The 17,388-nt window shown below is 32.8% G+C and overlaps 1 protein-coding gene across 2 annotated transcripts in view; it reads right to left on the reverse strand.

Annotated features, from left to right (window-relative positions):
- LOC112044283 (neuronal acetylcholine receptor subunit alpha-7) overlaps positions 1 to 17,388 on the reverse strand; it is a 188,516-nt gene that overhangs the window by 10,598 nt on the left and 160,530 nt on the right. For both annotated transcript variants that reach the window (XM_052882180.1, XM_052882173.1), the window contains 5 exons: positions 5,892 to 6,072; positions 4,512 to 4,587; positions 3,732 to 3,926; positions 2,919 to 3,005; positions 238 to 347 (listed from right to left, as the gene is read on the reverse strand). In XM_052882180.1, coding sequence (XP_052738140.1) covers positions 238 to 347; positions 2,919 to 3,005; positions 3,732 to 3,926; positions 4,512 to 4,587; positions 5,892 to 6,072 — 649 coding nt within the window. The remainder of the gene's footprint in view (positions 1 to 237; positions 348 to 2,918; positions 3,006 to 3,731; positions 3,927 to 4,511; positions 4,588 to 5,891; positions 6,073 to 17,388) is intronic.

Raw genomic sequence — 17,388 nt, forward strand, 5'->3', positions numbered from 1 at the left:
TAAAGAGAAAAAGTAACAAAAACAAAAATTACCAACCTACATGATTTGTTCAATTTGAGCATCGATAATATGTATGTATTTAGTGTCCACTGACAATGCAATCTTTCCGTTCATAGGTTTTTCAAAATTAATTATGTATTAATGGAATTCTAATTTAATTTGAATGAACATAAGATCCAAACAATATTTTTATGTGAATGAATGATTTTCTCTCTTTCAATATATTTCTTGACTTACCCATTGCGGCATTTCGTGTATGTCTGCCGTCCTATGGTGGTAGTTTAGCACCACCACCGTTAGCACCACGGACGAGGCCACCATAAACATGATGCAATTGAAGTACGTCCCTGTTAGCCAGAATTTTTAAATTTCTAACTAAATTTACAATAACACAATGAAATTCAAATAATTTAAATTAATAAAATAAACTTGTCTACCTAAATAGTGATGTAGACTTTAAAAATAATCTAATAAATGTATGGTGTAAAAATATAACACTATAAAATCATGATAAGGAGAAAATTAAGTACCTTAAATTTTGTTCATTATTATTTATTTACTCAGAGCATTAAATTTTTTTTACAGTTTCAAGCGTATTTAGTTCTTTTTCACTATTTTATAAAAATACCTAAAAAAGCATCGTTCATGCATAATATACGGAAGAAAAACAACAACGTAAAGGAAGATTTTCTATGTGCAAATTAACATGAAAATTTAAATAATTAATAAATCAAGCTTTGAATTATTATTAATGGAATTGATTTAAGATAGTTGAAAAAATTATTACAATATAGTTAGATAAGTAACTATATCGGTATATCAAAAATAGCGTTATAGCAAATCGAAAATCAAAAATATTGTGAATATTGTCAGCATATAATACTGAAAATAAAATTATAAAAAAGTGAAAATTATCTTAAATGTAATTAGTACTGAATACATAAACAAGTGAATATATACAAATATTGAGTTATCGAAAGATACTTGGAGGCTGGGTAATATATTGATAATAAATAACACTTAAATACTACCAGCTAAAAGCTTATCTAATTTAAAAATAGTAAAAGTATAAGAAAAAAACCTTAAGTGAAAAAAGATATCCATGCTTCGATTAACGTTACTTTAAGTTTAGTATCAATTTTTAATGAAGAAAATAATTAAAATTGTGTGAATTATACAAAATTAAAATTGCAGATGGATAATTATTTTAATACATTACAAGAAAATCTAGATTGGACAGTTTGGAAAGTACCTTGTATCAGTTTAAAAGACATAGCGGTTATATATCTAGAGCTGTGTAGTTGCAATACCCCTTTGGAATATTAACAACCCATAAAGCATATGAATTCCAGAATCCTGAGTTTCTAAAATGCAAGTTAAAATTAAAAAAAGTTTAGGCACTATGCTGTTTAGATAGACTTCATTCAAGCATTCTATTTAGATATTTTGGTCTATCGGGAATGAGTAGAGGAATATTTATTGTGATAGCTAAAACTAATGAAATAATTAAAATATAATATTTAAATAACGTTTCTTGAATTGCCTTAAATTTCCTCGCAACCCATTCCCACGTATAATTTAGAAAATGTACTAATTCATTATTCAGATTTAAATTACTATAGTTATTTTGTATTTTAGAAGTTTATTTTTAGTCATTAGCAAACGCGTATTTCTCACCTATTAGGGGGATCGCCTCAGAGGTTTTAGTAATTACATGTCCCACCAATAGAGAGAAAACAGTTTGCGACAGGAGAATTGTTACACCTGCAAAGATCAATATACAAGTTCTATGATAAACAAATTCTATTTACAACTGCTTCTATAGAACCTAGTGAACTTAGTGACAGACTTCGTATCGGTTTTGGATGTACTTATTTGTCCTGATGTGTGCTGTTGGTAAAAGGATCTCAAGTGAAATAGTAAACAAAATAGAACGAAGTATTCATGCATAACACTGTTTTAGAAAATATTTTATATTATATTTTATAAACTGTTTAGAGATAAGATTTAATAAAGTATTTAAAGAAAGGAAACAAATTATCAACTTATTAAATTATATTGATTCCATTAAACCACCCTCCAAGTATCTATATTAAAGTAAACTCTAGGGTGCCTTAAATAAATGTCTCCCAAATAAGAACATCAAGACACAACACAATACACCATGGAATCGACAACGTTTATGGGATGTACAAATAATCGAAACTATCGTACAGTAATTTATTAATCCAAATGTCAGACTTACCTTCGACGTCCTTATAATACCAGAAAATACAACAAAATATGCTTCCACATGCAAATTCAATATTTGGTGATATTATAATAATGTTACTACGAAAAAATATAAATTTACTTACGTAACTTGAAATTGAGGTAAACGGCTATTATTAATGTGAATATTAAATGGCTACTTAATTGATGTATCATATAAAATTTATTTGTGTTGCATTTCCCAAAATGGTTTAACCAAACAAAATCGAAATCGATTCCAAGATTTATTATTTATTGAAATACATGTAATGAACAAACGTGATGCATTGCTGCTACGATGGTATGGATGGTGTTTAAGAAAATTGTCTGAGAAATAAAATTGTCTTTGTTCATAGACAAGCGAAATCATAGAGCTCTGCAGTTCATTTTATCACACAAAAAACTGTTATTACTGACATTAAAAGTTAAGATTTAACTGAAGAAACATTTCGTATTTAAGCATTTACAGTACATAATTAACTCCTTGTAATGTTTTAAAATAATGTTTAGTATTTAATTTTAAAGAGGATATAAACTATAAAGATAGCATTACGTTAAAAACAAAATGGATAGATTTGAAACAATAAGAAAATAGTAGGAATATGAAAATAAATGAAAAAGCGGGAAGTTCAGGTGTGGACATCGGGGTTTTGGTCTGGACTGTGTACCTAACAGGGGGATAGCATCGGAGACCTGCGGCAGGGTCTCCGCTACCAAGTTGAGGAACACCGTCAGCGAAAGTAGAATAGTGACTCCTGTAAACAAAAACATTGTTAGCCCTAAACACGACTTGTGGCAGTTTTGACTGTGATAGCAAGCCACAAATCAGCCAAGAAAGAAACAGAGTTTTGTAAAAGAAGTATATTATTTAATTACATAAATGGTCCAAATTAAAATTAACACTTAGGTATTAACAATACTAGAAAATGTAGTTTCGGGATTCCGATAGCGCAGATAATTAAACAAATTAATATCATGGACATCACGGGAGTAAACTACATATTCTATGGAATACCACGATGGAAAATGGTTAGGTTAGGACCTAGGACTATTAACGTTTGAACGTTGTTATATGAAGTTGAGATCAGAAATCCTACGTACTGCCAAGAGATTAACTGTTCTTAGTGTACCTATAAATTATAAATACACCTTATAAAATAAACCTTATTATGCCACTACAATAATACACATAGTCATTAGTCCTGACAAAAATTCAATTCTAGCACGTAAATTCAACTTCTAAGTGCCTAGTGGGAGTTTTCAATGTTTTCATACTGTGACGATCGCGTAAACGTAAACATGAATTTATAAGGAATTGAAGCAGCGCCATCTAGCGGCACTACTGCACAACAGTAACGAAGTGACTTCACCAGATTTTATTTCTCTAGTCTTTATTTTAAATAATACTCTCTTACAACGTTTTCTAAAGGTTTTACGTGAACATAGGATTGATACAGGTTAGATTATTAGAAAATTCTTACCTAGAGTTAATTTTTCTCCGGAATCCGGTGGCAGTGTGAACCCGAGGAGGGCCATTGAAGATATCAAAACACAAGGAACTATGAGATTGAAAAAATAATATAGCGTTCTTCTTCTAATCATGATTGTGAAGGTGACGTCGACGTACGGCTCTGGACAGCAAGCGTACGTTATGGTATTCTTTTTCCCTGGCATACCTGAGAACATTTGTATGAAAATTAGATTTATTGCATTTACACTGGGATATAATTTATTCCTGTGAGTGATTTATTTCTTAATCTCGGGAAAATATCTTATTATTTCAACGGAACCGTCGTTAGCATATGTTAGCGTGATATAATATAAATCGCTTTACTAAATTGTGTGTAATTGTGTAAATAAATATTATATATTGCTAAAAGACTATTTCCTACAATCAAGCTTATATTTCTTTTAAGTATCATTATCAAATTAATTTGTGAATTTTACACAATGATCAATATTTGCCCTTGAATGAGTGCGAAAATAGTTTCTTTCTTTCTAGGAGCTTCTTAGGACATGATTCCCGTTATTTAACCATAAAGTTGATATTGCTAGTAAATCAACACATTTTACATAATCAGAGAAAAGCAATTTTGAAACCGAAATACCTATCAGATATCTTACCGGTAAAATCTAAATTCAACAGCATAATGTTAATCTATAAAACATTATTGGAACTACACGAACCACATCACATCAAACCAAATGAAATACATTTCTGAACCATGAATTTCAATTTTCTTTGCCACAAATTGTCTTACCTATTAAATACCACTCTCCATTCGTGATGAAATCTGAGAGATCGCCGCCTGCTTCATCTTTGAGCACAAGATCCAACTGTTACAGTAAAAAAAGATTAGTTTTTGAATCTAATATGTTACTGTAATTTATAGCTAGAAGCTAAGCAGAGATAATGACTACATATGCACATTCTATTGTTGAAAAAAACCATAATACATTTAAAGAGTAAGTAAAAACAAGAATTGAAACAACACAAGGATACACCTTACGGAATGAGAAAACCTCTCTTAAGAAAGAGCATGCTTTAATCGATATTTAAATTAAAAGCTTAGACCTCGATATCTTAAATAAAGAATATACATATAGAATATCGGTTTATAAAGAAAACGAAAACATAACTAAATGAATAAGGTTTATTTAAATTGCATAATACACTATCAATAACATGCATACGAGTAAAATTCACCATTTTGGAGAAAGTAAATTTTGGACACAGATTGAAAATGTTTTGAAAAAATATAGTTTAGAAAATTTAGTATAAAAGGACGTATAAAATATTGAAGAGTTAAATGTATAATCAGAAGGGTGTAGAGAGTATGTAGTTTTTTTGCACCATGCAAAATAGTACATACAAAACTTTTAGGATAGACGTAATCCTTTTGGTTTCTCACATGGTTCCCTTAATGGTCAACTCTGCCCTTTCTAATTTGCCCTAGCTTAAATTGTGTTTACAAAAACTCGAATAGTAATTATTATAGAACTGTCACTAACATTGAATTCAAACTGTTCACTAAAGTTCAAAGAGCAAAATCACGTTTATATAGATTTTACTTAACCAAAACGAAATGTTTATAATGATATGCAAAAGAACTTTGTACTATTGCTGTTGAAAGTTAAAATATGCAAGTAAATTAATATATATTATTATTAGGAAAATTGGAATATCTTAAGAAAGGAGCTATTGCAATAAAAACTATTTGTGCTAATACCATTAGTTAAAATTAAATTGAGCTAATTCTTTTAAATTATAACAATAAGATCTTTGTGAACAATTTGCTATTAATAATTAGTTAACTTTAATATCTTTATAAATCAAACTCTCTTCTAAATTGTGGTTTACTTTCAAATATTCAGATGAAACAACTGAACTAATTCAAATAATAGCATCTTCGAAAACATTTTGAAAACCTTTACGATAAAACTTACTAATAATATTATTGAAAGGCAAAGCTATTTCTTCTTTGTTAAGGTTTTAATATTTTAATAACCAATAGTTTTTAAATGTCAAACCATTTTATTGAAACTCTATGTAATTCTTTAAAGTTTTAAAGAAAAACCAAGCCCAAAAAGGTCAAGAATCTTTTGCACAGTAATTTTATATGACCACCCTAACTCTGTACCTGATTGCCGTCGTACGTCCAGCTACCGAACTTCATGTCGCAATGTTGGTCATCGAAGGGAAACCAGGTGATGTCTATCTTGCATGTGCTCTTGAAAATGCCCGGGGGTACGTACAGGCAACTGCCGTTGTTTCTGACCACCACGTTTGTCTGGTACGTCCCATCAAAACCCTCGTCAGCACTAGAAAATCGTTAACTTTTAACCTAACATCCACTATACAAAGTACTGTTTCTTAAAATCCAAAATACAACAGTATTTTGCTCATTTTCTTTAAAAAAATACGCCAATTACACAATACCAACTGTTAGCGAGGTTACAACCTGACCCATTACTGATAAAAGAAAACCCCGAGCGAACGAACCTAATGAATCCCCACTCAAATAAATACGCTGATCCAAATCAAGACCCAAATTGTTAACCTAAAAAAGCTTTTTAATCAATATAAGAACGCTTTTAATTTACGTAAAACGTTCCGCTGGTGAACCATTAAAATTTATTAACACTTCAGCATTTTAAAACTTCGTGAAATATATTACAGTATCTCATACGACACTGTGTAGATTATAAATTAAATTTCAACGCTGAAAATTGAAATTTTAACATCAAAGCATTATACAAATAAATTGCAAAAGAGCAAGAATAAAGTTGAATTAAAACTAAAATGTTAATTAGACAAAGCTTGTTGTTAGAGAAACGTTAAGAAACAATTTTAAATTTATATATTTACGAATTAAAACTTTTATTCGAAGCTGTGACAAAAGCGTATATTTTTTATATTAGTTTTTACATTTTTATTAGTGCTTAGGTTTTATCAGGGACGGCTTTAATGTCGACCTGTCAACAGTAAAAGAACGTTATGGGAAAGAAAGTTCTTTTATCGTGGACGTCGAACTTCATCCCATCGCTTATTCAGATTATATTACATTTTGCTTTCATCGGGGCAATGAAAGAACATATTTCATCATTATTGTGATCAAAAGTTAAAACTTTTGCAATCTGATAAGCGAGACGATGATCGTGGTGCTTCAAATCAACGCCTAGCTAGCCATGTACTTTTATTTGATCATTTTCAAGTGTGGCAACCCGAGTAGGAACTGAGATGATTCTACGCACACGACTGTTACTTTCTGAAAGCAATGATCGTGATTTTTGCGTCTCACCCCCTACTGAATTGTCATCTTATCTGAAAGAAGCGTTGTTATGTTTATCCTTTTAAACTAGGTGTTAGATCGTAAAATTAAATTGTGAAGCAAGCTTTAGTTATGACTTTAATTGTAATTACTAACAGATTAGTTATAATATGACATATACTTACCTTTAATGTGCTATTGTTGTAAATTTTATGTAATATTATGTTGAGAAACAACACATCTTAAGTTATAAAGATTATTTTTATCAAACCCACCTCAAAGTTTTTAATTTAACTAAACTCTTTAATTGCAGTATTCGTTTCATTCTTACAATTTTATTTTAAAGTGCTTGCATTTTAAAGTAGCAAACCTTAATTAAGACTTGGAGATAACGTTCTAACGGCCCTAGCACACTCACTGCTACATTACAATACTTAATACAACTCGCTTTTGCTTCTAATGGCCGGAGTAATTCACATAGATGAATATCAGTAGATAACCACAACGTCAGACTTAAAAATTCTCTTACAAAATTGAGTTTTGCACTTTTTTCGTTTATCTTGGAATGAAACTTATTTTGTACATTAAACAATTCAGATTCACATAATAGCCATTTGCTTCTATTAAATAGATTGTGTACCTACTTAAGATTATGTTTGAAATGAAATGAAATGAAGATCTTCTCAAAAAATTTAAGCATAAATTAAAATATCGAGTGTGCCAATGCTCTAAATGTTACAATCTTAGTAATTTTCAGCGAGCCATAAACCGATACTATTTAGAGTACGCTTAAACTATTATTTGTCTGGACAGTTATCTGGGGAGCGTCTGACTTCAGTTAAATTGTAGATTATTTTGTGATACCCTCAAGTAGACAGATCTTGGGTATTAAATTGTGTACCATTAATATTTGAATGGGTGACGGTTCCTTACATTGTGCGATAAATGGAGGAATGATTCTTACTTCTTCTATACCTCGGGCGACTTTATGCATTCGCATAAAGTTGTTTTTTCTATATTTTATCGCTTAACGGGGATCTCGTCTTACAGTAACTTACGCTGAGATACTGATGCGCATCCTGTAGAAAATCTTCATTCAAATCTTGAAAGTTTTCTGTACGAAGCGTACTAGAACGTTAAGTCGCTTGGCAATACATCTTCGCCGATAGAAAAACGAACTAAAGAGTTTAGCTAATTGAGAGGTAAATGCCCATTTAAACTAATGTAAAAGATTTTCATATACTGAAATAGACAATCGGCTTAATTCACGGGGAAATAACAGAAACTTAGCCAGCCAAATCCAGCATATACCTCGGACCACCTGATGTTATTGGTTATAGGTGTATTACAGTAGCGAAGACTGAAATATTTTCGTAGGTAACTCGATCGTGTGTTTTTTTTAGTCTGATTTTGTTTCTGGCTGAGTACGTCAAAATATTTATGTCCGTAAATATCGTGGACTTTTAAAAGGTAACCCGATTGGAATCGGGTTGCTAGGAACCATCGCCCCTGGTGTATTATAATAACATACATCAATATGAAGTACGAAGGACCAATAAAGATTAGTATACATTCTTGAAATGGTTAGTTTTAATATAATTAAAAATAAATGGTTATTTATTATTAACTAATGAACTTATTTACTATATCAATATGTATAAGTGAGAAAATCACATTGAGCCTATATTTCTTAGTATGGATATCTTATGTGCATTATTAACGTGTGTTAAATGTTAAAAATTTACAAATAAAGGAAATTAATTGATTATGAAACACGACTAAACCTCAAGGTCGGAGTATGCCCGAATAGTTTTGAACCCTTAGTCATGAGCTGGTTCTTGCAACGCGGCACGATTAATTTAACATTGTAAAAAAATTACTGAGGGGAAAAAAAAAACTTTAAAAAGTTGTACGTTTATTTCAAAAACTTCTTTAAATCCTGTGTTAACTAAACTACAAAAAAGGAAGTTCGATAAATTGCAGCAAACCGTTAAAAAGTTAACTGAAACGCAACTCTGAGCATTCCACACAATCGATCACTATTCCACTTGAAATTAAAAGATACTCGGGAGAAAAGTAATTACTTTCTTTGCATTCAGACGGAGAGAGAACAAATTTCTTGTTAAATGTATTTCTTATTAAAACAAAGTTACCAAGATAGATCTTAATGCTTTTGTTTGTTTACAGTTTAATGGGAATCTCATTCAGTGCGTAGTTACTTTTCCAGTAAGTAAAAATGGCAATGTAGTTATTTTCTATTTTTTTTAATTTAACTGCTATATCCCGCAGTTCCCATTCTTATGGAAATATCGCTCAAAAATTACTTACTATTAGAAAGACTATCTTTCTCTGTACCAAATTTTATCCATATCAATTCATTTGTTGAGCCGTGAATCAATAAAATAATCATAAAATTTTCTAAAACTTTCTAAATTTTTGCGCGTTTTTCTTAATTCCAAAAATACTCTATAAAGAGAAAATAATAAAATAATTTAAATGAAATCTTCAAAATTGTGTGAAAACACAAATTATGGTATACTGAATTTCGGCCATGGCGGCCAATCTCATTTTAACTCACTCTATTATGAATCACATTATATCGAATAAATTTATGCTTTGTGACTAATTTTAGTGCATAATGTGCGCGCAAATACAGGTGCATTCTCTATATCTCATTCACTTATTACTTTAGACCTTTATATACCGTATACCTCATCTACTACTCTATAGTTACAGCCCACAGCAGGTAATACTTAAAATAATGCTGATGATGGGTATGGTTTAACAATGATAGCATTGTATGATAACACAATTTTTTTTTTATTCTTTACAAGTTAGCCCTTGACTACAATCTCACCTGATGGTAAGTGATGATGCTAAGATGGAAGCGGGCTAACTTGTTAGAAGTAGGATGAAAATCCACACCCCTTTCGGTTTCTACACGGCATCGTACCGGAACGCTAAATTGAAAACGAGATTGAAGTAAACGTCGCGTCGTGAAACGTTTGGCCGCGATCCAAAGTGGCTGTACAGTGGCATTTGATAAGGGAGGCTTTTAAATCACTTACAGGTTTCAGTAATAAAGGCTGTGTTTACTGTCGCTGTGGTGTTTTGCCGTCGTCGGGCTTAAACTGCCGTCCATCACACCGGAGTGTAACAATAATATGACAGTCATACGTTTTAATGATACACAAACTATTATAAATTATTTATTTATTTTATTATTATTTCAAGTTAAATGTTTTCATTTATATTCGTTGGTTTATTAAAACACAATTGGATTATATGTAGGTACACTATTTATAACACGTGACTGAACTGATTTTTACTATTTTTAATTTATTGGGTTTCTTTTGGTTCCGAATACCTAATTAATTGTTGGAAAAATTGGGAAAATAAATATTTTGAATGAGTGTGAGAAACCTACATAAACTTCGTATATCTTTAAAACAAATGGGTTTAAATTTTGTTTTCTAGTTTAGTATTACCCGAAAAACGTGACAAGTAATAGGTTTGTTTAAAATAAAAATCAGCATACTTGTTCTTGTAAGGCTTCGATTTCTTAAAGGTAAGTTAAGGTTGATAATATGTTTACCTACTCCTGGATATTAGCGCTACTTCAAAACTCTAAAAGGTGTGATATCTTTTAACTCATTTTTAATTGCTAGCATTTATTGGAAGTTATTTATTAAGTTACCTAATTATTATTGTAATTACAAAATATAATCTAATCATACAAATACCTGCCTTATTTTATGGATAAGACAGGATATCCATTTTTTTATTTATGGATAGGATTCATTTGGATTTAGAAGAATTCAAATATTTATAACAAATTATACCAATGAATTTAAATATAATAAAAAGCTTGTAATATCCAGACCGTTAAACCAATTTTGCAAAATTCCTACATCAAATTCCCCAAAATGTTTTTGGGAGGACAAACAGAAATTCCGAATGAATGATTAGACATAGCTTAAACATAGGTAATTGTCATTTTATTGTACGTATAAAGATATCGCGCAGTGAATCTATGTAAACACACCCTTTAGATCAACAAAAACTTCACCAACAAAAACATTCGGCAGTAAATTTTCTATTCAGACAACATGTTTTTCGAGTCCGCCATTCGAAAATAAAGTACAGGCGACAATAAATTCAAAGTATCTTTGCCCGGAGGCGAGACTCGGAGAAAAATATTTATCCCCCAAAAGGTGTATGACCTCATAAAATATTTTGTCCCGGCATTGTCCGGTGTGATAGTAGGACCACCTTAATACGGATTTGTTGGCGTCCTGCCAGCTTAGCGTCGTACATATAGTGGTTCCACAATTGTACTGGAATTTGAACCTTATTTTTATAGACATAAAGGTCAATGAGTTAAAAAGAGTTTTACGTCGCTGACCGTACAACTCATGAATTTTACATCCGCCACTAGAGATTTCTGTTGTCACGAATTTGCACCGATTTTGGGTTCTCTCGCATTGATAATGCATTTACTTCTTTTATAAGCTCCTGGTTGTCTAGTGGCTTTAGCTCCCAATTTGTACATACTTAAATAAAAACTAAGCCCGGCTAAATTAGACAGAGCGTACTTAATTTGAAATTACATACTTTTACATTACATAATATTTTAAACGTGATACGGATACGGTTTCACCCACGTGATTCCCGTTTCCGTAAGAATAGAGGGATAGCCTATAGCCTTCCTCGATAAATGGGCTATCTAACACTGAAAGAATTTTTCAAATCGTACCAATAGTTCCTGAGATTAGCGCGTTAAATCAAACAAACAAACAAACTCTTCAGCTTTATAATATTAGTATAAATTTTCATTTTAAGCACTTCGATACAATTAAAAAAATGGAAGTACTTAACTTCTAGTAGCACCTAAATTCTAAATTTGAAATAGCACAATGTGTTTCAGAATTATAGTGGCGCACGTGTAAATAAATACAAACAATTAAAAAGCATTTTTTTTTATTCTCTACAAGTTAGTCCTTGACTACAATCTCACCTAATGGTATGTGATGATGCAATCTAAGATGGAAGCGGGCTAACTTATTAGGAGTAGGATGAAATCCATACTCCTTTCAGTTTCTACATGACATCGTACCGGAACGCTAAATGGCTTGGCGGTACATCTTTGTCGGTATGGTAACTAGCCACGGCCAAAGCCTACCAACAGCCAGACTTGAACTAATTAAGAAAACCTCAATCGGCCCAGCCGGGAATCGAACCCAAGACCCCCGTTTTGTAACTCTCATACTCTCTACTCATAGTTCCAAGCAATTCTGCTTATAATAGCTCTGACAGAGAGTTACATATTTGTACCTTTTGCCGTGGAGACCCTTGGGCCGCAGTGCCAAAAAATTTTATCGTATCATTTCACCGCGGCTAGTTGCCCTGACTGGTGACAGAAGGGCTGGCTTTTTTTTTGCGCAAAGGATCAGCCTGGCTGACCAGCGCGGAAAAGCCGCCAGTATTCTTGCCACCATTCCACGTAGGCATGATTTGTATAGTTAGTTATTAGGATAAGTTAGCTTAAGTTCTTTAATGTATTCTTTCTCAATAAAAAAGAACTAATTACAAATTAATTCTTAATTGAAATTTTAGCTAATACAACTAAATGGCAGGCGTCCACAGATTCGCATCGTTCGTATCGGAAACATCGCGTCAAACGGATTTTAGAATTCTTTGTATAGAGTCATACTAGTGCCTCCACTAATCCGCGTCATACAGATTGCATTGAGCGCATTTTCATCATTATCAACCCATATACGGCTCACTGCTGAGCTCGAGTCTCCTCTCAGAATGAGAGAGGTTAGGCCAATTAGTCCACCACGCTAGCCAAATGCGGATTGGCAGACTTCACACACGCAGAGAATTAAGAAAATTCTCTGGTATGCAAGTTTCCTCACGATGTTTTCCTTCACCGTTTGAGACACGTGATATTTAATTTCTTAAAATGCACATAACTGAATCTGGAATTCTGGAATCGGAGACAGAGGTCATATCCACTGGGCTATCACGGATCTTTAACGAACGCATTTTGTCTACCGTAACATTAAAAATCCATTTGATGCGATGCGTCCGATACGAATCAGTGGACGTCTGCCATCATACATACATAATTGAAGTGAGAGTTTATAAAACTAGCGGACGCCCACGACTCTGTTTGCGTAAAATTTTGTTTTCCAGAAATCCCGCCAGAACTATGGATTATTTGGGGATGAAAAGTAGCCTGTGTGTTAATCTAATCTAGTCTATCCCTGATCTGAATTTTAATCAAACAGTTAAAGCGTTAAGTATTAAAAAACATATACACACACTTACAGATACCCACAAAAATTCGCCTTTATAATTTACTAGCCGACGCTCCGCGGTTTCACTCGCGTAGTTCCCGTTCCCATGACGATACGAGGATAAAATACAGTCTTTGGCACTCACAAATAACGTGGCTGTCTAGTGGTAAAGGAATTTCCAAAATCTTTTTTTTTTTTTTTTATTCTTTACAAGTTAGCCCTTGACTACAATCACACCTGATGGTAAGTGATGATGGAGTCTAAGATGGAAGCGGGCTAACATGTTAGGAGGAGGATTAATATCCACACCCCTTGCGGTTTCTACACGACATCGTACCGGAACGCTAAATCGCTTGGTGGTACGTCTTTGTCGATAGAGTGGTAACTAGCCACGGCCGAAGCCTCCCACCAGCCAGACCTGGACCAATTAAGAAAACCTCAATCGGCCCAGCCGGGAATCGAACCCAGGACCTCCGTCTTGTAAATCCACCGCGCATACCACTGCGCCACGGAGGCCGTCAAATCGGTTCAGTAGCTCCAGAGATTACCCCTACAACAACACGAACGTTACCTCTTTATAATATTAAGTATAAAGATAACATTACAAATTATAATAAGTAAAAAAGCGGAAAGTTACAAGCGACGCGGTCGGCGACAGTCAATGATACTGCAGCAGTTATATCCGACTTTATTCGGCTGCATGTCAAAGGAATAAGGTAAAGAGTCCTTAACCTGTCAGCGCTCTTCACTCGGCTCGCGTGATTTTTATTCTTATAAAGATTATAAGTTTATTTTATGATTCAGAAGCTTTTTGCTTGTATTTTTGAGTTACTTCTTGTTAACAGAAAAAACTACGTTGCATCGATGGATTGGCGGTTGTGATGTCTGACCCCTCTCATTTTGAGAGGAGACTCGTGCTCAACAGTGAGTCGCATATGGGTTAATGAGGCCTTAGTCCACCACTTTGGTCCAATAGAAACATACACATAGAGGATTAAGGAAATTCTCAGGTATGTAGGTTTCCTCACGATGAGGATGAGTTTGAGACACGTGATATTTAAATTCATAACTGAAAAGTTAGAGGTGCATGCCTTCGGAGTCGAACCTACGCCGTCTGAATCGAAGGCACAGGTCATATCCCCTAGGCTATCACATCTCACGTATTCATGAGGTTGTAGGGGGTAATCTCTAGATGTACTAAGCCGATTCTTTTACCAACAGAAAGCAAAAGTTGTTTGTGAGTGTTATAAAGTATATTACATCTATAGCCGCACGTAAAACCGATTTCTGGCAAGGCAACGCATGCCGTGGCGACGCGTCGCCACGCTATATGATGGTATATATTATATACAGACTATATGCAGTAGTGTGTACGGTGTGGCGACGCGTCGCCATGCGCAATCGACTGTGCGATTCTCTCCCACTCGATCCGGCGTTAAGCCATCTCTCTCGCTACACTTAGCTCGGATACCTATAGTGTATACTCCGCAGTGTTACAGTTGTTGTTGGTATACAGTGTTGTTTATCGTTTACAAAATAATGTCGATGTTTCACATGTGTGAGGCGTCCCGTGACGGCTGACATTTTTTTTTATTACCGTGTTCCTACTGAAACGGGAACTACGCGGGTCAAACCACAAGGCGTCGTCTAGTGTAAATATAAACAGCGATAGTCGAATCATTACTGTGACCCGATGACACATGACGAGATATGTTATTATTAAAGTTGAGCGTCATTATTAAATAATGATAACAAAGACTCCCCAGTAGGTATAGTTGTTGGGTTTTTTAAACTACAATCATCATTATCGTGTATTGTCCTCGAACAGAAGTTTGGGGGTCAATATGTAAAAGGCCTTCCTATTTTTAGCTGCTGCTTTTCAGCCTTTTTTGATGTGACGACGTTTTATAATTCGATGGAGTCGGCTGCACACTCGAAAAAAGATGACGTCATGCATCGTTCCCTCGCTCTAGGGTTGCCAACGTAACAAAAAAGGTATATTCTCGTCTATAAAGATTATTAAACAGTATTTTTCTCAGTAGAGTAGCTAAATTCGGGTCATTTTTTGCGGTAATTTTGTAGGAACGTAACATATCTATAACATAAAATAACGTTGAGTATCATCCTATTAAATTGTGGAATATTAGAATAATAAAAAGACATTAATATAAAAATCGTATTTAATTTTAACGCATTGTAAGACTTACAATGACAAGATAAAATATATTAACTAATTACTGAATAAATAACTAGATTGATAGTATTATACATTGCCGATATTTTTGAATATATAGTGGTATGCTATATATGTAATATGATTTTCATACATAACTAACTTCGTTACACAAATATACTTAAATCAGATAAAGAAATTTATTACTCTCTAATTCATTATACCATATGAATTAGTGACTCTTATTCATATATTTTAATGTCACAAACATTGCAAGTAATTCATAAGTCAAGTTTTACTTTCATATTTTAGGTGTAACCATAGTTGGCACAGTTTCAAAGCGAGTTCTCATAGAGATAATATTATTGGTTTAAGATTTAAGCTGTGACTCAATTATAAAGGTACGTGTTCATGATATATTCCAAGTCTATTTGAAAACAACAGAAAAGGTTTTAAAAAGCTAAAGAACGTTAAATTTAAACTTTTCTCCTTAAACAACATCCATTGCTTTTTTCTAAATATTTTATTCAATATGTCTTAAGTGCAGTAAATGAAAAATAGTTTTGGAAATCGGAAGCGAAAACATTAAAAAATATGATAATTAGGCACGTTAAAGAAACATTGACAAAATCAATGGAAAATAGAAGCCTGCTAACTTACGGCTAACACTACGAGTATATCGCAATTGGAATACTATTTTGTTACTTGTAACACACACACAATACAAAATCTTGTAAAATCATTAACAATATTAAAAAAAAAACCATTCGTATATTTGGTAATGTAACTCCCTAAAGAACTTATTAGAATTAGTTGTTGTGGTTTACTAATCCGAGAATCAATTTGAAAGTAGCTTTACTAAAAACTGTCGGTTAAACCTAAATTTATTCTGGTGTCTATGCCTTCAGCTTTGGGCACACTGAATGCCTCAGTGCTAATAGCTTCGCAGGTTGCATTGATTTCTTTGCCAATTGGAACTTTATAAGGAAATCGTATCCCTAAATTTCCCTCCACAAACGTCCAAGTCGCTTCTTCCGGCCTCACCATTCCTGGTATTATCTTCAAGTCTTCCATGATCAATGTGGCATTATCAGTAACCTTACTTTGTACAAAACGATGGAAAATATTCACAGTGATGTTGTAATTATCGTTTTCTTTCAGTACATATGTCAGGCTGTACGCGCTATCATCGTATATTTCTTTTGTAGGTATTTTACTGTTCTGATTGCACACCCTTTGCAGTTTAATCTCCGCTGCGATGATATGTTTTTTAATATCATCAAAATCTGTTTCGATATGTCGTTGTCCGCAGAATTTACCCACGTGACGATGTTTCCAAGGACAATGTCTTCTGTGATGATGCTCCCAATGGCCACTCACTATAATAAATATTGTCAGCATGTATAATATTGTATACATTTTGATGAAATAATATTCCTGATTCAATAAACACGATTATCTTGTGGCAACGCTGTGGAGATAACTGACGAATTAACTCATTATTAAATACAATAATAATAGATTTGTGATAGCTATTTCCTCTTAATAGTCACATGTATTAAATGATCATCAAAAGCTAATCAAGAACGAATCGGACTTCAATTGAATTTTCTATTTACTTATTTAAATAATAATTTTATGCTACTATATATTTTTTTACATATCGTAAGTGATTTGTGTCAAGCAAAAATATTTAACTAAAAAAAATATTCAAACTTTCACAAAAAACAAGACAAACTATCAAATACAAAACCATTATAATATCGATGGATAATTCACAATTCTGTTATATTTCAAGTTAAGGATTATTATTATTGGTAATATAATACTTACACCACACAATAATAAAAAAAATGTAAAAATATTAAGAAAGTACACATAATATACA

The sequence above is a fragment of the Bicyclus anynana genome, chromosome 1 (genome assembly GCF_947172395.1).
Source record: "Bicyclus anynana chromosome 1, ilBicAnyn1.1, whole genome shotgun sequence".
Taxonomy (NCBI): Eukaryota; Metazoa; Arthropoda; class Insecta; order Lepidoptera; family Nymphalidae; genus Bicyclus; species Bicyclus anynana.